At 35.2% G+C, this 25,865-nt stretch overlaps 1 protein-coding gene across 18 annotated transcripts in view; it reads right to left on the reverse strand.

Moving 5' to 3' along the window:
* NFIB (nuclear factor I B) overlaps window positions 1–25,865 on the reverse strand; it is a 436,433-nt gene that overhangs the window by 2,366 nt on the left and 408,202 nt on the right. For 10 of the 18 annotated variants that reach the window (XM_049116128.1, XM_049116126.1, XM_049116125.1 and 7 more), the window contains one exon: window positions 1–4,317. This exon is cut by the window's left edge and continues 2,366 nt beyond it. In XM_049116128.1, coding sequence (XP_048972085.1) covers window positions 4,300–4,317 — 18 coding nt within the window. In that variant the 3' untranslated portion in view covers window positions 1–4,299. Of the gene's footprint in view, window positions 4,318–17,803; window positions 17,893–25,865 lie in introns of all 18 variants that reach the window. The other 8 variants (XM_049116123.1, XM_049116122.1, XM_049116127.1 and 5 more) reach the window with 1 other exon arrangement.

A 25,865-nucleotide genomic window follows, 5' to 3' on the forward strand; every position in this document is an offset into this window, starting at 1 on the left:
CTTTAAAAATGGAAACAACATATAGTTCCATTATAATTGTTAAAAAGTTAGCTTTACAAACATGGGAATTTTAATTTAAAAAAAAATTCTTAACAAAACTATACAGTGTACAAATTACTGTCTACAAGGTAGGCGGTTCGTTAAGAAGATCTTTCGCTCTTCTTGCTACTTTGCAGCTTCACAGATTCATTCACATATCTTTTTTTTAATGGAGCTGCCCACCCGAACATTACCCCATAACTATATTGCTATAATTAAGATTTTTGCCATGTCTTTATGTACAGTCTCCTTCACTGCCTTTTATTTACTTATTTTTTTTTCCCTTAGACAAGCCTCCAACGCTCACGTCACTCCAGAGGAAACACTTCAGAGGCACTGCTAGTGGTGGGCCGCAAAGCCACGCAACAAAAATGCCGAACAGTGCCACGGGATGAACAGGGGGGCAGGAGACACCCCCTGTGCCTGGTGCCCTTGGGTGACCTTCGCCATCCCGAAGCTCTGCAGTTCTGGGAAAGGGAGGGGGGGGCGTGCAAGACCTGCAGGAGGGGCACCCTTCGTCAGAATATACTTCCTGGTTAAAAGAGGAGGAGGCCGAAAAATGGATTTGAGATTTTCTACAGATAGTAGTATTTTTAATAATTTTATCACAAAAGGAAAGGAGGGGAAAAAACGGATTAAAAAAAAAAAGAGCAACACTTGAACTAGGCCTTTGTATTCAAGAGGCAGGCAGGAATACCCACAGTGTGTAATTTACTTATTAGCTAGAACTGCTCATTCTCTGGCAAAAAGGAAAGAAAAGAAAGAAAAAAAGAAAGAAAGAAGAAAGAAAAGAAAGAAAGAAAGAAAGAAAGAAAGAAAGAAAGAAAGAAAGAAAGAAAGAAAGAAAGAAAGAAAAAGAAAAGAGAGCGAGTCTGCTCTTAAAAAAATACTGCGTGTCCTGTGAGGTTGATTTGTTCACCTACTCAAGGTCAAAGATGCGTGAAGAGCTTGGCTGAGATGAGCTGTTTCGGACTAGGGCAAGTATCACAGAAATGAGTGGACTTAACTCATCAACTTGCGTGGCTAGGATCCTGCTGTGCTAACGGACTGAACGGGCTAATCAAATACAATTCTAGACCTACATGCATTGTTCTAAAGTATTCGTTATGAAATCATACGTTGTGAGAACAATGGACAGTTTATTTTATTAGGCCATGGCCTGGGGGAAGCGGGTCAGGGGGCTCCTTGAGACTGCCCTCCGTGTGTCACTAATTCTGAAAGATTTTCCTTCTAGTAATGAATTCCCTCAATGGGATCGGGGGTGGGTGTGGGGGGGAGGGGTGTAAGAGCAAAATAAACCCAGCCTCCACTCACCCACTAGCCCTCAGGGGAAACTAAATCAAATATATATTTGAGGCACCATCCCTTAAAAAATCCCATCAGCATCTAATGGGGCTTAATTCATCCACAGGAACATTAATTTCTGAAAATTCTACATTTCCCTTCTGCTCTGGTTCTCAGCTTAAAAGGGCAGGTAAAATAAAAACGTAACAAGATTTATTATTTTTTTGTTCCTTAAAAATTGAACTTTGATTTTAATCCAGAAGTCCAAATACATTTAATACAGCAACCCTCTGTTCAATCCTCTGGATGTATTAAAAAAAAAATCCAAGTGCGCTGCAATCCATCTGAAGTAGTGAGTCACAGGTAGATCATATGCTACCATTAATGAAATGAATAAATGGGGGAAGAGAAATGGTGGAGAAAGAATACAGAAGCACTCCCTCCAGTCAGGATGATGTATTTTGGAGGAAAAAATATGCTCAATGTGTTAAACCCCCGAAGTGTGAACCATCCACTTGGTGGATGGTTCCACCAATATTTTTGCCAAATATGAGACAGGCTCACTCTCCACTGTGGATCTGGAACTTTTGAGAAAAAACTACCACCACCACCACAAAAAAAAAAAAAAATTAAAAATTAAAAAAAAAAGATAAGACAGTTTGTTTTAAGCCAAGTCTGCCTCCAGGAGAATTTGTTGTGTTCACTTTCTTACTATTTTTGTTGTTATGAAAACCAGAAATGAGTTCAGCTTGCACCCCAGGTGGGAAGTTAGAGAGGGGGGAACCTGTGGAAGTTGCAGTTTGTCACAGTAGACAGAACAGTCGCTTTGCAGCCCAGGCCCGTCTCAGGGTGCACTGCTTCACAGCTACACTGTAAAGTGTTAAAAATCCTCCCACCCACCCCAGAATATATATATATGTATATTAAAAAAAATCCCCTGTCCATCTCTCAGTACACAAAGGACCTCATCACACTGCAAAAATAGCAGTACCCACTTTGGTCAATTAAAACAAACAAACAAAAAAAAGCATACATTATTTTTTTTAAATCTGTGTACTTACCTATAATAACCAATACAGCTAAAAGCACTACCTACATAGGCAAAACTTGGTATTGCATAATTCGTATAAATTTGAAACCCCTCCCCCCCAAATATTAATTGGAAGATGAAAAACATGAAAGGTTAATAGAAAAAACACCAAAATACTGAAAATATTGCTGGTCGATTACAATTTTTAAGCGGCAACTATACACAGCCATGATATGCTTTATAAATGTGAGATAAAGGTATAACTGTCTAAAAAATCCATGATGTCACACATTTTTCTTCGTCTGGAGTACAAAATATTTTGTCATAAAAATGGTAAAGATTTAAAATGATAATAAATGCAGCAAAACAAGTGTAGTGATGTCACTTTTTTGTGTTTTTTTTGTTTTTTTTTTTGTTTTTAGATTTCAAGGCAAGGCACGTAATGTGGACATTATATCTTCGTGCAAATTAGGATTACTGGAAAGAGTATTTTTAATTAAAATTTTAAGAGACATAGAGGCAAAATGTGTCTGCCCATGCACACTACAGATCTGTCAATACAAGAAATTTGTTGAACAAGGCTAATGTCTGAAAGCACCATGCAAGTTTTCAGCACCCTCATTACATTTGTTTTCTCAAGAGTGCGTTTTTATATCCTACACCCTGGCGTTCCCAGTTTGTAAACTGTAAGCTTTACCCTTGTGACATGGATTTGCCTGCCTCTTTGTCTCTATGATGCAGATTTTATAGAACCTTTTGTACGTACACCCTATGGGTTCTTGATGCAACCAGTAATTTTAAATAAATAAATTCTACCTCCAAGGAGGCTGCAGCTAAACCAACATAAGTGCTGTGTTTTCATTAATTTTTTTTTTCTCAAGCACATGATTTGTCTTGATTTAATGCCTTTTCAATGCCCTCAAAAACTGAGGGGAAAATAAATTCGTTCAAAATTATTTTAAATTCTTTTTAATCCCCTCAATTTAGAGTCCAAGGGCTGAAGGACTTATAATCATGATTCCCCTTTAGATATAAATTTATAAATTGCACTTGCCTCTGTTAAGTGTTTCTTTTGTGGGGAAAATATTATATTAATTTTTACTGTTGCATGCAGAGATAACACTTCACCTACATAGAGGCATTTCTTCCATAGAGCCTTTGTGTTCAAACTGTTTTTTTTTTCTTTTTTCTTTTTTTCTTTTTTTTCTTCTCTTTTTTTTTTTTTTTTTTTTTTTTTTAAGGTTTCAAACTGGGTTACACACTGGAAAAGGCTGGGTTAAGGGCCAAAATTTAATAAATCTGTACTGATAACTAAAGGCTACAGAGATTTTATATATATATTTTTTAACTTTTAGAAATCAGAGTGCTTATAAAATGGCTGGCTCATGGCTCTGTCACCCAGCACCTCTGATGCCGCCTCCTAGCCTTCGTTGGTGAGATAACCAGGAATAGTGATTCCATGCGTAAACAACAAGAATACTAAACCAATAAAACTAGCTTATCATGCAAATATTAAGGCATCTAGAAAGTCAGTTAAAATATATTGTCATAGAGACAGAACATCTATTTCCCAGCGGACTTCATGTAACAAAGGCTACGTTGCAGGGGCTGCGTCTACCATCAGCGAAATATCATCGACCCTTTTTATGTCATTACAGTTTCAACCTTAAGGGAATTAGTGATTGTAAGTGCTGCAATTGCTGGTCTATATCTTCTTTCTTCAGTTGCTTTCCTTTCTCCCTTTTGTTTTGTTTTGTCCGGTCTTCCTCTTTTCCTTTTTTTTTTTTTTTTTTTTTTTTTGATTTCTTAAACTACTGTTGTATTTCATTTTCCCTCAGTTGCTTGTTTCTGCTTGAAGGAAAGGTTCTCCAATTATGTTCAAACCGTAATTTTGGACATTTGCCGGTAGGATGGGTGTCCTATTTGATACTTGGAAAGGAACCAAGCTAGCCCAGGTACCAGGACTGTTGACAGGAGAGGAGCAGGAGGGAGGGAAGAGAAAAAGAAGAAACACAATGTTAAAATCTACAACGATATTAGAAGTATAAATTCCATAGGCATTAAATTACTGCTATAACTTCTTTCCACTTTACAGTTTAATATGAGATCAGTGTGCTAAACTGATTATTATAGGTAGGTACACTGCATGGTCTATTTCTCTCATGGAAAGTAAGACTAATGGTGAGGCAGGAAAAGCTCAAGTCAGGCTTACACACAACTGTTGAACTCTGATGGAGTGTATTCCTAAAATATCTGATCTACTTTGATGAAAAAAAAAGAAAGAAAGAAAAAAAGGAAAGCAGCAAATCCACAATGGTACCAACATGGTTTGCCGGTCATATTCTGATCTTGCTTTACTTTTCAATTCACAAGCAATTCAGTGATAAGATGGGTTTCAATTTTTTACCTGCTTATTGATTGGATACACCTGAAAGCTGTCATGAAAGATATTCCTTTTTCCTTACAATAAGAAAATACACATATTTTAAGAAAGTCAGTACATAATATGTAATTTGAAATGCTGGCACCAGATGCCTGGGCACTCCCTATCACCGCCATCAGTATGGAAGGTTACCACATCCAAGCTGCTCTCAGTCTGAAGATCTGGGAGGGGTAGGTGGGAGGGGAGCTGCAGGGAGCAAGCAGACGAGGTTCCTGCCCCGTCCAACCCTCATTTCACCTGTGTTGGGTTTGGGCTGTTTAAAGAAACTTGAAGAACAGTTCTCTAGTTGCTATTGGCATAATTGCTCATTAAACAAGTAATCATATGGAAGGAAATGACCTGAGATCTATAGATCACAAAACAACCTCACACACCATACATTTTGGGGGATATCTCTAATCAGACCATGTTTGTATCAATACTCAACTCAGAATGAAAGTCAGCTAATTAACAGCTGTGCAAATCATCACAAGCCAAAAACACATCCAACTGACAATTCTATACCCTGTTTAGCATGGGCTGACTTGGAGACATCATTTCAATGTTTTAAATTTAAGGCAGTATCCTTTACTTTTGAAAGGTGAGATGGATACTGTTATTGTAGATATCAACCTAGACACCCTCATTTTTTCATACATGAATATCAAAGATACAAAAACCTTTATGGGATATTAACTTGAAGGAACCATTTTGTTTAAAAAAAAAAAAGCTTGGATTAAAAAAAAAGAACCTGATGTGTGTGTGTGTATCTTTTTTTACTCTGGTGATACCTCTACACAAAACGTGTCTTTTTAGTAGATGTCTAAGGGCATATTTCTGAGTTGATACTTCAACTGAAAAATTTCACAATGATTTTCTATGCTCAAGAGGTTTTAGGATTAGACTATGAGCTCCATGATAGCCAAGTCCATCTCCTTTTGTTCTCCATTTAATATAGTACCAGCACAGAGTGGATGTTCAATAAATTTCTGGATAAGCAAACAAATCACTTATGTGTTCCAAGTCCCACCCAATCCTACATTTTTAAAAAGTAGAGTTTGTAATCATCACGCATTTGCACAAATACATTACGATTTGGCCCCCTATAAAAAGAAAATAGGCATCTCTGAGCTTAAAATTAAGAGACATTTGGTATTAATAAAAATTAACTACTGAGGAATAATTAAGAGTTCGAACAAAGAATTATTCAAACTAAAAAGATATGTCCTTGTTATCTGTTTAAAAGTCATAATTCTCAAGAATTAGAATAGTTGTTACTGAAACCTTTTCCAAGAGACTTAATTATTTTCACATATTTCTCTCTTCCCACACACATCTTCCATTTCTGTGCTTTGCATGATTGATTGGGAGAGAATGTTACATGAGACATCATGAAAGCTATTTTCCCCTCAACCATACTTTCACTGCACTTTGTTACGCAGTACTATTAGAGTATTTATTACTTCATATCATAGTCACCTGCAGCTGTGATTATCTTATCGGCTGAAAGGTAAGCTCCATAGAGAAAATGACTGTCCTATCAATTGTAGAGTCTGGCTATAGCTAATGCTAATTATTTCTTAGCAAATAAAGTGAATTACAAAAACAGACAGCCATTATTCTTAACCTGAAATGGGAAGCATGTATGAAAAACAAAGACTAGCTCAAATTGATGACCCTTGACAGTAAAAGACAATGTCAACAGCAAGTAAATCACTTTGCAAAAGCAAGTTCCAAATTAAATGAGCTCTAGAAAGTCATTTAGAGATTGCATACTTTAGGAAAATAAAGTATAGCTTAATGATTGAAAATAGATGTGAGTCCTTAAATGGAGAAGTATGTCTAACTGATGGCAGAAAAGACAAGAATTTGGAGTTTATTTTGCAATAGCTTTCTTATGCAGTTCTAAAAAGAGACATGTCTTACTCTTTGGAAAATGCTCAATAAAAACAAATTGATGTAGGACTTTTGCTGCAGAATATCTAGCAAATTCAATTTAGATATTTACTTAAACTTTTCAAACCTCCCATCCTACATCATGACCATGTCAAAATGGCAGTGTGTGCGATATATTTGTCAATACTGTTTATGAACCTTTGGGGGGAAATAAATCTCAAACATTAACACTATGCAGACCTCATATATGAATTTTACAAGTCTCTTATTGCCAATTTATATGTTAGGTTCAAAACTATAAGGCACAGACATTTCTTAGAGCCTTTTGGTAGTCTCATTGAAAAAAATCTGGTAAAACAAATTCAAAGATTATGGTAACAACGTAAAAAAAAAGTTTAATCAAACAAAATAGCCTAGATCATTTCATCTCAAAAAGAGAATGCCTCAAATTGCATACCTCAATTTTCAGGTAACAGTGCTTTTTACATATCTAACTCCCTCTATATAAGTTAATGCTGCTGATCACCAGTATGGGTAAAATAAACACACATATTCATATTTATCTCCACATACGGACTAGTTATATGTAAAGTGTTTAATAGTCTTAATTCATAATGGAATGAGAATTATTTCATGTCCAATCCAATAATCTGTGCCTCTATGTATTAAGAGATGTGTGAACATAATTGAAAGATCTTAAAATATTCAAGGTTAAGTTAAGCTACTTCAGCAATAGATCTTCAAGCATGCACAGATTTTGTTTTCATTCCATTTTCCATTGCCAAATCACCTTTTCTTTAGGCAAACAGAAGATAAGCATGACTAAAATTTGAAAGCACATCTTTAGAAAATATATATAGGTCATACCATCAAAAAAGGAAAAGAATATAAAGTACTTTAAAAAACCAGGCACAAAAAAAGGAAAAAAGAGATTTTGACTGTACCTTAACACAAGCAGAATTCACCCTAAAGACTTCTCCATGTTTTAATGAGATATTTCCTTATACACAGAACAGATACGAGTTAAGTCAAAATTCTAAAAAGTAGTCTGATATCATGGATAATATTTTCACAGTATTCTCACCAAATGCATGATATGACTGCCCCAAAAAGGGAAGAAACAAAGAAACAAATTATTTTGACCTTAAGATGCATTAATGGGAGGTGACGGCCCATTTTATCCTGATCAGACTACTTCTGAAGCACTGTGTTGCTTCTACCCATCACTCTTCAAGAGAAACAAACGCTATGACATTTCTTTGATGAAGAAACTCACCAAATCATGTCATTTGAGGAACAGCTGAAGGGAGACAGGAAAGACACAACAGTTGAGTTGGAAAGAAATTCACACTTGTTCTGTATAGTTCAGGTGGAAAGAATTAGCATAAAGCGAGAAACTTCCAGAAGACAATCATGCAGAGACCCTACTATGAGCAAAATAACCATTCTGGGTGTTTTTCATATGCTATCTCACTTGATTTTCTCAATGAACTCTTGAAATGGCCATCATCCCCATTTCACAAATGAGAAAACTAAGGTTTAAACTTGCCCCAAGTCACCCACCTAGACCTCAGATACGAATCAGTTCTGATTCCCATGGCCACTTAACTCTGTTATACTGCTGCCCTGGGAGGTCAGACATCAACCCTACATTAGAAAAAAGTTGTGAATCGAGTTTCTGAAGGCAGTATCTGCTTCAGGAGACAGTGAATTTCCCATGCCCCACACAGCTGGATCATAACCTAGCTAAAGGTGCAGAAGACTTGTGCACAGAATATGTGGTTGATCTGAGTGATCAAGCAACTCTGAAATCCAATATACATCCTCTGAAAACAAATCTAGTTGAAGTTGTTTAAGAACTTAAACAAATCTAGTTTAAGTTCCTATATATGTTTAGAGTGACCTTATGGTGAGGATTACAGGGTAAAAAGATACCCAATTGTGCCTTGTAAAAATGATACACTACTTATATATCTCATATCCTTGGATAAATTGGATAAAGTAGTCAGCCTTTGCATCCACAAGTACTAAATTGACTCTATACCACTCAATGAAAGAAAGAGAGAAAATTGCTCTGGGCAGGTCAACATTTGATGGTTGTACTTTCTAAAATTATGCAAGACTGTGTCTTCTAAGCCAGAAGGACTGAGCCCTTGGCTTTTACCTCAGTAACCACCCAAGAACCACAGAGTGCCAAATAAACATATATGGAGTGATAAGTTGAGTAAGGAACCAAAGTCAAAAGCTTCACTTCAACTATATCTCGAAATAAGAGCTATTTGAAGATAGGCAAAATTCATTTATTACTAGTCTGTGTTTATCTGATAATGGGTTGGGTCACCCATTTATCAAGCATTTTATAAAATGTGAAAGTATCCCAGCACACTAATACTTTTTAGTGGAAAAATAGTATTACCCATCCAGATTTCACATACTAATTTAATCATAAGACTGCCATATTTACCTCAAAGATAGTAAGTACTCTTTCAAGAAGCTTAATAAAAATATTATCAGAATGGAGCAAGAAGAATTTTATATAGTCAGGAATACCTCAACTCTACTAGTAGCTACATTACTTATAGATAGCAGTAAAAATAAGCCATGGCCCAGAAAGCATGGAAAATAAGTAAAACCAAGACCTTACTTTAAAAAGGATTTACCTTTCATTCCTTTGCACCTGTTTTAAATATCCCCAAGAAGACAAGTTTTTTTGTACTTCCTTAGCTAAATACTCCTAATTTTATTAGGAGTACAATAATTAACACACAGGTATTAGTATCTCTCCCAAAATGCACAATAAACAATTTCCCCTATTAATAGCTAAAATCTACCTGGAAAAACCAATCAAGGGCAGGTTAATTATTAATTAAGTTAGAAAAGCCATGCTGTCTTGGACTGTGTATGTATGCATTTGGACTGGCTGCTTACTCCGACATAATACAAATGCTATAGATGGTGTCCTAGGAAAACATGCTGGCTCAGTTGAAGGAACATATGGGTGGTATTTAAGTTCCTATATGTTTAAGAATTATTACATGTTGAGGGCACCTGGCTGGTTCGGTGGGTATAGTATGGAACTCTCAATCTTGGAGTCATGATTTCAATCCCTACATGAGGTGTAGAGCTTACTTTGAAAAAAAAAAAAAAAAAGAATTTTTTTAAGAATTCATTAAAGAATTAATGAATTAATTAAGAATACTTAATAATTCATTAATTTATTAGAACAAAAAATGGTACTTAATAAATATACTGTTGCTAGTACTTACATGATGTGCATTATTTGCCCAGTACTGTTTTATGAATGTTCAATCCTTGCAGTAAATCTATGAGAAAAGTACCAGTTTTATTCTGATTTTACAGATGAGGGAAATGGAGCTAGGCAGCGAAGTGCCTTGCCCAAGTCACGGTGTTATTAAGTTACAGAAGCCAGGATTTGAACTTTAGCAGCGTGGTTCTAGGATCTATATTCTTTCCCACTTACACTTTACCTCATCTCCCTCTTTTGTGAAACACACTTCACACTTCTCACTGGACATGAATTTATATTATCCTTAAATGATATAAGATATTCTATGAATTAAGGTCCACTGAAATTCCCCGAGAAGCAGAACTCTTGAATCCAAATTTCAACATAAATAACTGTATTTTATTTATCCAATTCCAGATTCTTTTTAGCTGACTACAGTATTTGCCTTTGTTTATGTATGTACAGATGTGGCTGTATGTCAATAATTGGCTTATTGAGTTCCACTTCAGATGAGGCTAAACTAGAAGTGAAATATGCAAAGTGCTTTACACAGGTCTTGGGTTTCTTCTACTTATTTCCTCCATTTTTAAGGATCATTATTGCTATCTGAATGATCCTATTTGCATACAAGATGATTTCTAATGATTATTACTATTTGTAATAATCTGTATCGGAAAGCTCCCTGGCCAGCTCTTACCTGATCTGTAAAGTACTCTTGTGGGCTCTCTGGAAAACACCAAATATCATAAACTGCAGGTGGCTCATGGAATTATTCTAACTGCAAGCAATAGCACTTCATAGTAATGAAAAAGAAACGTATTTGTTTCTTAACTAAGTAGGTAAATAGCCTCCTTTATTGCTACTCCTCGGGGACCAACGATTTTGGAAATAACATATCAAAACGGTAGGCCATCAAAGCTCATTAATTTGTATTCAATTGTTTCAGATGGGTTTTGTTATTGGAGCATGCTGGATTGAATGTTAACTTTACCATGTGTGAGTATTAGCATTTTCTAAGTAAAATAATGACTTCTGCCAGTGAAATATTTTATTTAATGAAGAGCACAGAGCAAGAAGAGCCCTTATGTGTATGGACCACTGCAGCTAAATATGAAATGTGCTCATTGTAATTACTGTACTCTTTAAGTAAAAAGCTCTTACAAAATCCTAGAAGACGCTTCAACAAGGCAACCTATATACTTAAAAGTAATAAAAACGGATTTCCTTAAAATGTTTACTTTAGACATCAGAAGAATACAATTACCTTAAATAGGCAAACTTATGTAGATTTTTTTTCAAATTATGTTTGATACTTTTCATGTTTTAGAACTGAAAATGAGAGATACAGAATTACTATAAAGATGGCTTATTGTAAATAAATTACAGTACACACATGCATACATATGTAACGACTTATGTGCCCGTGGGAGGTTTCAGCCAGTTAAAAAATATAGCATCATCAGGCTCACGGTAGCTATTTGATCTCCTCCCACAGACTGTACCACAGCAGAGAACCCTACGTGTGGATTTCCATCCTTTCTCTAGTCTGTATTCCTCTCTATCCCTGGGTTCCTTTCAATGCTATTGTTACAAGTGCTACTGCTCCCCTTATTAGCATATGTGAGTCTTCAACAGCAGACCAAATTCTCTACAAAAATAGTGCTCCCAAATACTGCCTTTCACTAGAGAAAATCACCCAAGGCATACTAAATTAAAAAGAAATGTAAGTTTTATACAAAAGCAGAAAGCGATTCTTTCCTAAGTGATTTTCATTTAAAAGCAAAAATCGGTGTTCATTTCACAATTTCACCTCTAAATAAGAGAACTTGTAGCAGAATTCCAAACCATAAAATCACAAATGATTAGGGAACTGAATACATTTTTATATCGTGCCGGCTAATACATGTGCAGAAAGAATCAGATGTGCAAAAAAACAAAAACAAAAACAAAGACAAAAACAAAAAAACTTTCCTTCGTGTAAAACGAAAATTAACAAAGGAGAGAATAATTTTAACTTTCGACAGCTGGCGGTTATTCAAATTTGTGTTCTTCAATTTCTTGAACTCAAACGGGCTTTTTGCCTTTTCATTTTTCTTAGGTTTATTAGTACATTTACTCACTCATCTGCTTTGTTATCTGTGTAAATACGGCCACAAATCCACGACATACCTACTAACAGCACTGCAAACAGGAAAATGCAAAAGGTCAGTTAATAGAAGGGGCGTTGGCTGCTGCTGGCTGCTGACTCCCCTCGGAAGTAACGCATATGTAAATATGGCACTTTACGTAAAACGTCTTCCAATAAAGTAGGTGTTTAATGTGCCTCTTTCATGGCAAAGGGTTAACCAGCAAGGTTTACATTTGGGAGTTTTATGAATCATGCTCCTCCCTCTCCTGTAGTACAGCCAAAAATCATCTGACAGGAAACATAAGATTAAGTTTGTCCTACCTAAGCGAACAAAGAGTGCTCTGAACAGGCCACCGGTTTACTGCAGAGCGGGAACTTTTCTCATCCTGCTGGAATCTGCAGTGCTGCTCAGAAAATATCACGGAAAAAGTTGTTTTCTTTCCTCTAACATCTTGTCTCTGGATCATCTCATTTTGGTCACACTGCAGATCCTGCTGCTTCTCCCATAAAGGTTAACTTAAAGCTCCAAACATAATCATGTGGAAAATGGACATTATTGATTCCTATGGTCCATTGTTCCCCTATCCTAAGTCCCTGAAGTTCAAGTTCAATCTGGAATTACATCATGTCTGGTTTCTCCTGGTTACCAGACGGCTTGAGACGTGACCACAGCTACAGAAAAAACAAACAGCCTTCTTCACGCTTCGGCTCCCCTATCGATTCAAACGTAAACTTTTTTCTTTCTCTCAAGTATGCTTCAAGTATGGAGCATGGTTAATTTAGAGATTAAGTTCCAAATTAGATTATCTAATGGCATCTTAATGGATTGCTGACCCATTTCCTGTGGGATGGCAGCATGCAAGTCTGGCTGGAATACAATTAATTTCTTAGGAAGTGTTCTGAAGAGTTTCCTAGATAAAAAGGAAATGTTGTGTTGTGCAAATCTTTCTTTATAAATGGAGAAAGTTAGACAAAACTACAGCGAATCCCAAAGTATTTTTCAACAGCCAGATCACTGACATTGTGTGTGAGCGAACACCATATCAAGGCTGTTTTCAAGAATGGTAACTTTTTTTAAATTTCATAACAGGTGCAAATAATATTTGATGAGAATGGAGGAACTCCTTTAGAAGGTATAGTCAAATACAAAAAACAACACTAGTCAGTAACCCCATTACCAAACAATGGACATGTGCATTTTTGGCTTCTGAAATTCTTCTCTTCAAACCAGATTCTTCTATTCGTCTACCTTATCAGCATTTCTATCATAGTCCCAGAGTGGTGCTAGGGGCCCAGAATGGTGTGTAAAAAGTTGAACATTTTGAACACACTTTAGAGCTGACAGCTGAAAAGGAAATTTAGCACTCTGAGAATAAAGCTCCCCCCAGGAACTCCAGGAACAACCCAGCTGTTGTGCTGTAGTTATGTGTCAAGATAACAAACTGAAAGCAGGAAATGCTAACCTAGTGAATTTGTAGGGATGGTCTTAAGTATAATGTTGAAATAAGAGTTAACTCTTAATACTACCACCAGACCGGAAATACACAGTCCTTACCATGTGTGCTCCATGTCTAGGTATGTGTGTATACACACACATGCACACAACACATACACATCTGCATGCATGTACACATACATCATATATGCACACACATATACTTACATACAAACATAGTTTGGAACCTGATACTGAAGATTATTTTTAAATCTTCATTCTTGTATCATTGAGGATATGTATCTTACAAAGAACACTTTATGGACAAAGCAATGAAGATGGTAAATGGTTGAGGACAGTGTTATGCAAATTGAGTTCGATGTATGAAATGAATGCTCCTATTCCATTCTTTTTGCCCTCCCCCTCCTACCAACCAGATCCAAATAATCTTTACTGGCTGCTAAATTTCTCCTGGGAAATCAAGCAACTCTCTAGAATTGCAGTAATAAACGACAATTTCTTACAAAAACACGTGTAAAGTAACTACAGAATGAAGTATTCAACTCAGAGAAAGGAACTGCTAACACACGTAACATTTTTGCAAAGTACCTGATAAAAGTCTCTGGTGCCACTCGATTATGGCATCAGCAGAGACACAAAAATCCTTCCAATTATTTCAGTGAAATCTTCATTTATTCATTATTTTAGAGGCTGAGCAAATGGTTTGTGTAAACACATCCTTCAGTAACACGCGCGTGTTTATTTTAGCCATCTGAAGGCTTCTTCTATGTTTATATAAGCCATCAGACACATACAGCCACTCACTTGTGGCTTTGCTTCTCTTGAAAGGGGTGAAGGCAGAGAAGAGGGAATGAAACAATAAATCCAGTTTCTCTTTTGCATCAAGCACTCCCTCCAATGTTTTAAAATAACTTATGTTTATATTATTCTTGGATTGTTCCTTGGCTTTCTTTTTCATTCAATTATATTGCTCTTTCATACTTGATAGTACAAGTCATGTTCAGGCTATAGTTTCAAGAAAGCAAGCCAGTTAGGGAGTTAACTGCTATGTTTGTTTATACCTACATAATTCACATTTGCCACAGTGTAATTTGTCCACATCAGAGGACAAAGCACAAACACAACAGTACCCTTATGAACAGCATAGGCAACTCATCACCTATTAGGGTCCTCAGAGCTAAGCCCTTCCTGACTCAAGAAATGAGCCCTTCGCCAACGGATTTCACTCTGGGTTAACCGCAGTAACCTTTGGGTTAGACAGAAAAACTCACATTTTCAAGGTGCAAGCAAAACACACACACACACACACACACACACACACACACACACTCCTCACAAAATTCTAAGGTCAAAACAACAAAACACCTTCAGGGTTGCAACCTAGTAAGTCTGTGGAAACTTTCCAACGAGTCTGCTTTGGTTCCTAAGGGAATGTTTCTACGTGGAGGTGGGCGTGGGGCAGAGAGGGAGGAAGAGGGAGGAAATCTTCCAGCTTTGATTGCACTTGCCCAGCTCTCCTCAGCATTGCCATTTGCAGGCCTGTAAAAGGTGCTGCATGTGACACAGAAACACATCTGCAGGAGGGGTGGTATAAAGCAGAAAAGGAGGCCACCGTGGACAAGTGATTGTACTAACAAAGGAATGGCAACAAACAATCAAAACAAAATAAAAGCAAAAGCAAAGCCAAAACACAGAGCAAAACCAAAACACCTTCTCTGCTTTGCCCTTTTTTACTACAAGTCCCCAGGGACTGCCTTTTGTTAAAAACAAAAAGCAACAACCACCACAAAAATAGCCTGATAGTTTCTTTATTCCATTATGACAAAGGCAGATTATTTAATTCTCTGGTTGAACGGCTCTACATTTCTCAGATACTTTCAACTTAATCAGATAATTTTAAAGCTGTAGCAGTGCCCTGATGACTCTGGATGTCTGTTGTGTGCCTTAAAAGTACTAGTACAACAGAAGTTTATGGTTTCCTTTTTCAATATCCTTTCTAGGAAAAAGAAAACATTAAGTTTCATAAATAACCACAGAGCACAAACTATAAACCATGAGTAAGTCATGAATATGTATGTTGTGCCACAGACATGACTATCTGTATTATCAGATATGGACTCTACTTATGCCTATTAAAAAGAAAACAAAAGTGCTATCTTATTTGAGCATATTTATTGTAAATTGTAGGATGCTTTGATTTTTCAGAACCCTGAGCACCCGTTAGCAGTCACCCAGCATTTGGGACAGCCTACCCCAGAGATTCAATAAATACCTGTTGAATGCATGAATGTGACAGCCGCCATTATCAGTTAGCCTTCTGAATCATGACAAAAAGGGAATAGACCAAAAGCTACCTTTTTTTTTTTTCAAAAGCTACCCTTTTAAAAGCTTTTTGAAGTATTAAAGCCACTCTATATATCATTACCTATTAATCAAAAAGTGTTATAATCTTCGAGAGTTCTGAATTTCTTTCTGATTTCTTTTAATCTGAAGTTGATTACCACACCAATTTTTCAACAAGGAGGGGTTTTGTAACAGGAACAATGCTCTCCTAAGAACTGGGTTTAGTCATCATATCTGTTCCATATATTCTGTGGTGATTCACTGTCCACTCACCTTTTCCCTTTCTGGGATATCAATTTTTGATTAAAAAAATCACTAGCAACTGGGTGTAGTTATATTTCAAATCACCAATAATTTATATCTTTTTTTGGCTTTATGTTCTTTATAGAGGTGCTATCCTACTTAGATAAATAAATGTCAATCAGTAATCCAGATACAGAAGATCACACAGCCATAGGCCACATTTAAAAAATATGAGTATACTTCATCTGATTCGCAATTCTTATAAATACAGTAAGGTATGTATGCAGACAGAGTCCATTTTGCTAACTGATAGAGAAAACATGGAATATAAAGAAGCTGTTTAATAAAATTAAATCCAAACACGGTGTTACCAAACTAATTAAATTTTAAAATACTTAATTATTTTATTGAATTTAATTCAAATTCTTAGTAAGAGTATTTAAATAAGGTGCTTTCATTGTGCTTATTTTCTTTTTATAAGCATATATTACACATTTCCAAATGGAGGAATTATATAAACTTCTTGAGAAAAAAATGAAAATACGTAAAAAGGTATACATTTTAAAGTAGATGTTATGCCAATCTTCAAAAAGAGGAAAAGTCATATCATATTCATTTTAGGAAGCGTATTAATAAAAATTCGTGAAGTTGATAAAACGGAATCCAACTAATTTTCTTGGTTTTCACCTGAGTAAAAGTGGACATTTTGTTAATTTAATTCTTTTAAACTCTACTCTTCAACAGTTTCTATCAAGTAAACTGGTGATGGGCAGCACATTTATAACCGATATCGGAGTATGTGCTTTTAACACAGGCATTACAGTTGGAGCAGGGTTGGAAAATTATGTTGGCTCTACTTTTGGTGAACTCCTTTTGGGATTACCTCACTCTTTTCTATAAATTTTTACCTCTTATTACATATGATTATACCATGGATTTTAATGATTTAATTTGTCAATTTGACACAATTTGTTCTTTATTAAAATGATACAAAAGCTGACTTAGCACTAACTTTCCAAAAGCAATACATGAGACAATATCAAAACTAATTTGAAAATGAAGATTTAGAATAATTTTCTCAGCCAACCAAATAAATTCAGTTCTTTAATGATTCATATAAATGAACAGAGGTTAAAACTTTATTTAAACCAATTTCCTTCTTTAGCTATTGATTTCAACAATCTTCTGACTCCACAATTAATGAGTGCCACTAATAACAGTTAAATTGACTAATTTCAAATTTTTCTTCTAGCTTTTCCCCTCTGACAGGGGAATAAATGAATAGTAAAATGATTCAAAGTTAGCCGTAGAAGAAAATGCTGAAATGAGAGTGATCTATAATGCAAAAAAACAATGCTTTATTAAACCTCAAATAGCTGAAAAATCTCCCCTAGAACTACGATTTCATTTTTCAGTTCCTAAGATCTAAGTGTCAAATCTTTTCCCCGCCCCCTCCCCCGAATTATAAACTGTTGAAAACATTTGACAGCACTCAGAAATTTCAATGATCAATTAGCATATGCTATAGTCCCAAATTAATTTGAAGTTGCATTTACATAAGAAAGAAAGGAGGAGGGGAGGGAAAGAGGGATGGTATAGCCAAAACAACTGAATTTTTAACATATATTTTCTGTAAAGCTAGTTAAAAACAAACACTATATAGCTCATGTAATTTTTAGGTGTAAGTGTAGGGTTGGAAATAATTAAAATGTTACCTTTGCCAAGTAATTCCCAATGTATCCTCACTGGTACTGGGGTATAAATGCCTGCCGTTTTGATTCATGGTCCAGTCACAAATCCTCAGCTGTCAATTGAAACCTAGCAGTCAGATATGGATCGAGCAGTACTACAGTTTTTAGTATTTAAATGAACACATGCAAACTAGTATTGTACATGGCATTAACCTTACTTTCCCAAGAGGCATCTTAAAGAAAAAAAAAAGCAAAAGAAAACCTTATTTTGCAAAAGCAAAACTTCCTAGACTCTTTTTTTTTACTGCAATATGCTTCTCTATTAATTAAAGCATACAAGAGAAACGAGTGCTTAGAACATCACAATTAGCCATTATTAGAGTACAAATTGAGCTGAAACAAAAGCAAACGTTAATATTCAATAGAGAGATATATTTTAGGAAGAAAATCAAAAAAGCTTTTTTTATGCAACATACCAAATCATCTGCACTGAGTAAAATAATCAATAACTTTTAGCATGCAGTTTGCAAAACACAGGAGACATGCAGTTTAGAGGAGTAAAGGCCCCACCTATACGTTCTCCCTAGCTTATGTTTAGAAGCATCAAGGCACTCCATTTTGGATGTTTCCTAATTTTGTTTTAGCCAAAAAGGCACTATTTAGAAAGAGTTGATAAGAATTTTCTACTTTTATTTTAAACTCAGAGTAAAGGCATTTAAAATACTTTACCACATCTGAATAGAGCGAAGAATGCACTGAGTACAAGCTGAAACAAATTCTTCCCAGATCTCGGAATCATCAGCTCTGCCCTTCGGAAGAGGGTTCGAGTAACCCTATCCAGTTCTGTTTGGCTCACAGCTGCCCTACAGTGCTAGCAGATTTATTGAAAAGATATATTGCTTATTTTTATGCTTAAGAAAGTAAACTTATCTGACTCTGGGGGGGGGAACCCCCACTAGAAGGTCATGGTTTTTAATCGTTAGATAGTCATGCTGTAAATTAACTGCATCTCGCACTGAAAAGATGATTTCCAGCAATCCACTGGACCTTGTTTGCGGCTTCTCAGTGGGGATTTCTACAAGATGATGATTGCAGCCAAAGTGCCTTTAAACTGATGATAAGTTATTGTAATCCTTTCTGATAATGCTATGGCTAAAAAAAAAAAAATTGGCTACTAAGAACCTTTACTTTTCCTGTTAGACCAATGAGTTTCAACACATTCTAAGTAATAGTGATTCTAGAGTTTTAGAATAATCCCTTTGCAGACCTTTCTACAGATCTACGAGTCTCTAAAAATACCATCTAAAATTTCTAAGACATGTGTTTTCATTATGTTGGTATTCTGGTTGAAAGTAATTTTCTAAAGAACTGAAAAAATTCCCTTAAGGTAGATGGATAGATGGCCAGATAGATTGATAGATACGTAGATCCTTCTCAGAATGTATTCATAAAGAAACCATAAGCCAGTAAAAAGACTAAATTGGAATGAAAAAATATTCTTAAAATGGACCATCATATTTGCATGATGGAGAAAATGTATACTTGCTTAGTTTTAAAACTGAACAGATAACAAACTTTATGGCAAGATTTTTTTAAGTTCTCCACATGGATCATCTAATCAGTAGTAGCAATGTGATGGGACAATCTGAACTTGTTTTTTTTTTACAGCAAAAGTACCAATTGTCTATTTTAAAAAACATTTCTTTAAAGCTGCACTATGAAAATAATCTAAAAACAGTTTTAAAAAGTTTGACCTTGTGTAAAGATGACCTTAGGGACCACTTATTGATTCTGCTCTAATCAATAAAAATCCTACTTTTCAGTTAATTAAAAATTCTCAAGAATGGAGGTGTCTATTCAGGCACAGCTCATGATAATTCTGCTAACTTCAGGTTAGTTTCTGTGGGGCTCTCAGCTTAAATTGGAGAAGTCTTGGAAAAAGATGCTTTCACAAAGCCAGGTGAATCTAAATATTACTCACTAACTGACTTGTCTCACAAACAATTACAGAACACTATGTTTCTCCTTAGAAGGAAGCATTTGTAAACTGCTTAGTTTTTTTGTTGTTCGCATTGCTCATGTTTTGTTATTTATTTGTTTATCATATCCTAAAAGATGTCAAAGATGTCAGATGGGTTAAAATGTTGGCCACATATGTAACATTTAAAATCAATATATTTTGGGGCTTTTCTTTCCTAAGAGTAGTCCCAAGGGGATTAAACCTGACTATAGCTGAATATTCACTTTCATCCATACTTAAGATAAATAGGCATGTTTTCTTCCAAACAGAAAATATGATGAAATACATACAAAATGATCACTGAATGTAGTAAGTTAGAAATAATTTAATTAGTGTTGAATTAATTTCTTCTCTGTTACTGAAGACAAAAAATATAAATTATATTTACTTAGCTATTTAGATTATGGGGTGGCATTTATCAACATTTCCAAAAATTTCTGAGGAGACATGTTCCTACATGCTTATATGTTATAAATGACTTAAGCCAAATCACTTAAGCAAAAGCCTTCCTCTTCAGGTTTTGTTTTTTTTTTCTTAATGTATATTAATTAACCTTTTCCATAAGTCGTCTTTGAATTAATAAACTTTCTGATAAAGTGATGATGTGGTAAGGGAAACAAACAATTAAAATAGAAATCATTTCTTTACTGAAGATTTCCATGACATTATACCTAAAAAGATCCCTTACGAAGACTCTGTTTGACAGAGATAGTTCTGACTCAGCAAATTTTGAAAAGATGCTAGGTGATAAAAGGTTAATACCAGGTAAAGATTCTTTTGGGGGCATGTTAAATGTTCTTAGTATTAGCATGTCAGTATTTTCAATGACAAAAACTTTTTACATTATGCTCTAAATAAATTTAAAATAATATGAGAGGGACACCTGGGTGGCTTAGGGGTTGAGCATGATCCCAGAGTCCTGGAGTCCCAGGATCCAGTCCCACATAGGGCTCCCTGCATGAAGCCTGTTTCTCCTCCCTCTGCCTGGTCTCTGCCTGGTCTCTGCCTCTCTATATCTCTCATGAATAAATAAATAAAATCTTTAAAAGAAAAAATAGGTGATAATGTTATTTGAGGTTAGTATGACGATGCTTCGGTTTCTCTCCTGTGAGTCAGTGTTATTAGCTATCAATTCTTTTTTAATTAAATTTTGAGACCTTAATTTTAAGTGGTACCTAAGCTTAGTCATTCTGTAATGGTGTTTCCAAGCATTTTCCCTCAATAATTAGGAAATTACTTGCTTACTCCAACAGTAAACAGACTTAAAATACCAGGTACTGATTCGTTTTAGAAATTTAATCCTTTAAAGTTGTGTCTTTGTATGGAGATGGACAGCAATTCTTATTTTTGTAACAATAGTCTTTGAGAGACCTGAGCATATGCATATCCTTATTGAAATGCACACTCAACGTGAATAATTTTAATTAATTTATATGCATCTACCAATATGAAATTAGACTGTCTAGAAAATTAAGGTAAAATTTATATTAAAACAATTATGCCCAGAATTCCAAAAGCAAGCAGAAAGTGAAGTAAGGAAGTAAGATTCTCCTCCCAAAAAGCTATGAGTAAAGGGTTAAAGTTGAAATAGTCCAAACAACTAAGAAAGAAGTGAAGGTAAAGTTTTCACTGCATATGTTCTATAAAGTCTCTGGAATGAGAAGGTTGTTCCTTGCCTACGAGGATGGGTCCAAACAGTTTCTCTCAAAAATCTACATAAGGTAAAAAAAAAAATCTACATAAAGGAAAATACCTAAGATTTGGGTCATTATCCTTTCCTACACTACACTCACATAGTCCTGTAGACAGCTGACAGCCATAAAAAATCAATATTGCTTGTGATTTCCAAATTAAGGTTTTGTTTATTCAAATGAGGGCCCTCCATTGTTACTAATAGGAGCTTTTGTTAAATGTTTAGCACTTAGCTTTGGGAACAAAGGAAAAAAGGTAAGCAAAATGTTCTATTTTGCTAGACTCAGCAAACAGGCCGATGTACTTACTAACAGTCCCTCATGATGACAACAGCTCTCAGTTGAACCAATAAACTATTAAACTGTAAACAGAATAATCAACACAGGCAAATTTACCTTCTCACTTTTTTTTTTTTTTAAGTTTACAGTGACCCTCAAGGGAATAGCTTTAAAGGTATGTTACAATCTCTTAGGTTTTTTTTCATTTCTCCAGATAGCCTCAAGGAAACAGATTTTTGAGGGGTAGAGGTCCTTTTGCAGGGGTGCTTAAAAAGATTAACACTCCTATATCCAAACTCTCCTCTAACTCTTAGATCAGTAGAATTTTATTTTATTGCTATGATTAATTACTCACGATGGAGCAAATAAAATGGCCTCTGAATGCATAAGGCCTTACTGAACAAGTAAAATGTTCATAATGAAACTGTTAGATGTAAGACATATAACACATAAAAAAAGGATATTCAAGATCTGGTACCTTAAAATTACTTCTATTGTCAATTTCTGAAACCCATGCTTCTTGATATTTAAATTAAGTACAGTAGAATTACGTTAAATGGAGATGCATAGCCCACAAGTGAAGTAAACATAACTGATCATGATGATAAGTATTAGGAAATGAAAGGTTTTTATAGATGGAGACTACTTTAACTCGTAAAATTTAAGGTTTCACGGGAACACAGAGATTGTGTAGTACAACCTCTACATTTTCCTTTCCAAGATAAGGATACAGGACAGCAAAGTTTAGGGACTTGACCAAAGTCAGACATGCTCTGTTTGTGTCAACACTAAAACCAAACTTCCAAATTCCTAATCCCTGGTTCTCCCCTGAGATAGTTTGCATATTGCTCCTCTTTTTCTATTCTGTCCTTCATGTGCAGCCCAAGAATATTTTAGGCTAAGATGGTTGTAATTATAACCTTCAGAATTTCCTCTACTTCCCTGATTCAACTTAGATCTTTTAAAGTAAATATATTCAGAGAAGAAAATTTTTCCTTTGTGATTTTGTTGATTGAAATTTGAGGTTACAGTAAACATAATTTTATTTTTACATTAATTAGAATGGTTTATCTGGTTATTAGCATTTGATAACTACTCTATGTAAGTGAGTAAATAAATGAATGATAAAACAGACCAGGGGGAGGTTTGTTTAAAACTGAAGAACTAAACTGAAGAACTAGCCAAAAAGCTAGACATTTGCATAGCCGTTATTTTGACTGAAACTTCCTTTAAATGTGTTTCCTTTCCAGCTAGCATATGTGAAGAGTGACCTCTTATCCATTTACATACCTACCCAGAAGTCATGTGATAGGGTTTTACGTCAAGCTGTCAATTATGATAACAGACACAATAAGAACAGCCCAAGTGTTGATAGCCTGCTTCCTGACTTTATTGAAAAGTTTGTTGATAGTCCACTTGTGTCCTCTCAACCACTTGCCTCTAATAAAAGGCTACCTTTCGGTGGCCTCACAGTACCTAGCTTTGGCTTTGCCATTTGCGAGGACAAACTTTGTAAAGAAATTTCAATTAATATCTTAATTAAAAAAAAATTCCTACAGAGGCAAATTCTTAGGAAGGCCATTTGGTGTAACAGAATGTCCAGCGTTAATGAAAAGTATACCTCCAAATTCTAGTTTCACAATTGTTTATCAAGAGAAGTATTGAAAATATTTTGATGTGAAGTAGCCCAGTAGATGAAGTTGAAATAAAAGCATTAAGTAGTCATGCAAGAGATGTAACATGCTGAAGCTCAAGCACCAATAAAATCCATGCAATTGTGTACATAATGCAAGGACCGGAGTTGATCAGGAGATTCATTCATTAGCTCTAATAATAAGTACTATATATCGTCAGGAGATTATAATTTTGAGAGATTATGAAAATAAGTCTTACGTCTTAAAAACCAGAGCTTACTTGACTTTGTCATCTCCCTTTGGAAAGGCAAAAGTGACCTCCCATTTATTTTATCAAAATCTCAAATCCATATCAAAAGTTAATATGCCTTTTAATAGCTGGGTCAGATAGTAATCTTTTATTTCCAAACAAGATGCTTCTTAGCTACAAATTTTTATTTCCAACTTGCAATAGGATCTTTTTATATGTTGTACTGATGTATAATAGTAAAGATTTATTTTTTATGATAACCTTATGCTCAAGTATAAGAGTGAAAATCAAGTTAACTGGAGCCTCTTGGATCACGCAACTGTCTATGAGAGCAAAGAAAGAAGGCCTGCAATTTAACAAATTCATTGTGAGGTTGACCAGATAAGGAACTGGTCCTAATTCAAGTAAGTTGTCTCCTATTCACCATTTACACTAAAATCGGTAGACTGGATTCTAAAATAATTTGTTATTTTCTGAATAACATCCAACACTCTGCAATAGAGTTTCCATTTTCTTAGAGACAAAACTTAGGATATGTGGGTTCCTCCTTGCCTGTCACAGTGAATGTGCAGTTTGCGCACACAGTACGAGGAAATGAAAACACTGCATTTTGCTAAACTTCTGTGAGGTTAAGTCAGAGAGGAGGTCCTTGACACTTCTGAAAAAGTTCTGAATCACAGAAAGACACTGATCAGGAGAGACTACAGAGTTTAGCTTGCCAAAGCAGGACCAGGAGTTCCTCAAGCCACCACACCACCTTCCAATAGAAAAGTTAAAGAAGAATGGAGCTCCAGCTGATGTCTGCTTTTAAGAACTCCCCAAGCCAATAGTGAACGCATTAACTAAGCCAGTCATCCTGCACAGACAGTCTAGTTCCAGACCTTGAACTACACAACACATAAGACTGCGTTAGGGGCCAAAGGAAAAATTTCAAGTCCTGATCAGCCAGTATGAGCTGATTATTAGGACCAATTAGGACTGTTTTTAATGGCAAGTTATCAACTGGTTTAGGTGAATCTTTTTGAATTATTCTTCATGATTATGGGTTTTTTTTTCTTTTTTAGATTCAAAGGAGGTATCATATTTTCAGTGACCAGGTGAAATTCTTGTGTCAGAATTTCAAGTCAGTGACCAATAATAATCAGTAATAACTATTATAAGGACCATGGAGATGTATACTTACTAATAACAGCTGTATGTGTGCCAAGTTAACATAACAGCATGCACTTTTAGTATTCAAATTTGCCAATATGGATGTATTACTCTTACAAGTGGAGTATAGGGTTAATTTTAATTTTTGCCATCTCAAAAGAAGAAGGACAGTGTCCTCGTGTATTAGAAATGACTATATTGAAGGGTCTGCTTTATTGTCATCTTCTGGAAAGATTATTTATAAGATAGTCAGAATTATTCAACAATTTTAAATTTATCGTTAACCCTAATTTATGTAGGGTATATTAAAGTTCTTTTCTGAGAAAAAATAGCACTGCACAGTGCACATCAATACTTTTCATAACCTAAAAGGATAAATCTTTATAAAGCAGCCGCCAATAAACTGAAGAATGTACCTGGTGACAATATTTATTCTTAAGGGGTCATGTATATTAAAGGCTATGGGGAATGTTTAAAAGAACTCTCTCAGACTAAATCCATTGCCTTTCTAATTTTGAATTTCTCCTAGCTAATATAAAATGATTGATTACCTTTATTTCATGTACCCCTTGATTTTTCTTTTCATTCATCACTGAGTGCTTTAAACCAAATGCATTTAGAACCTGCTGTTACAAGAGTGGTCTCTTTTAAATCTTTGTAAAGTAATGAAAGGACACAGTAAATCAATCTCATTTCTGCTGTGGGAAAGCATAACCTTTACTCCACTGAAGTCACTTAAACTATTTCTGTCCCTCTGTTCCTGGATAGTTAAGCCTAAAACTTTAGCTCAGTGGTTCTTTTAAAATTTAAAGGCATAAAATAATCTTTTAACTGGAACCTTCAATAATATTCATGTATAGTATGAGATGCATGTACTTGCATCTTCTGCATGCCTCAAAAATATGGCTCAGTATAAATGTGGCACATTGAGCTTCTTCATTTCAAAAAGTAGCACTAAGTCTTCTGTTATATATAGGGCAAATTATCTGTCTGCTTGGTAAATACCAATTCTCAATAGAATTGAACATTACATTTTTAGCTGTAAAGCTTCTACAGCTTT

The sequence above is a fragment of the Canis lupus genome, chromosome 11 (assembly GCF_003254725.2).
Source record: "Canis lupus dingo isolate Sandy chromosome 11, ASM325472v2, whole genome shotgun sequence".
Classification (NCBI taxonomy): Eukaryota; Metazoa; Chordata; class Mammalia; order Carnivora; family Canidae; genus Canis; species Canis lupus.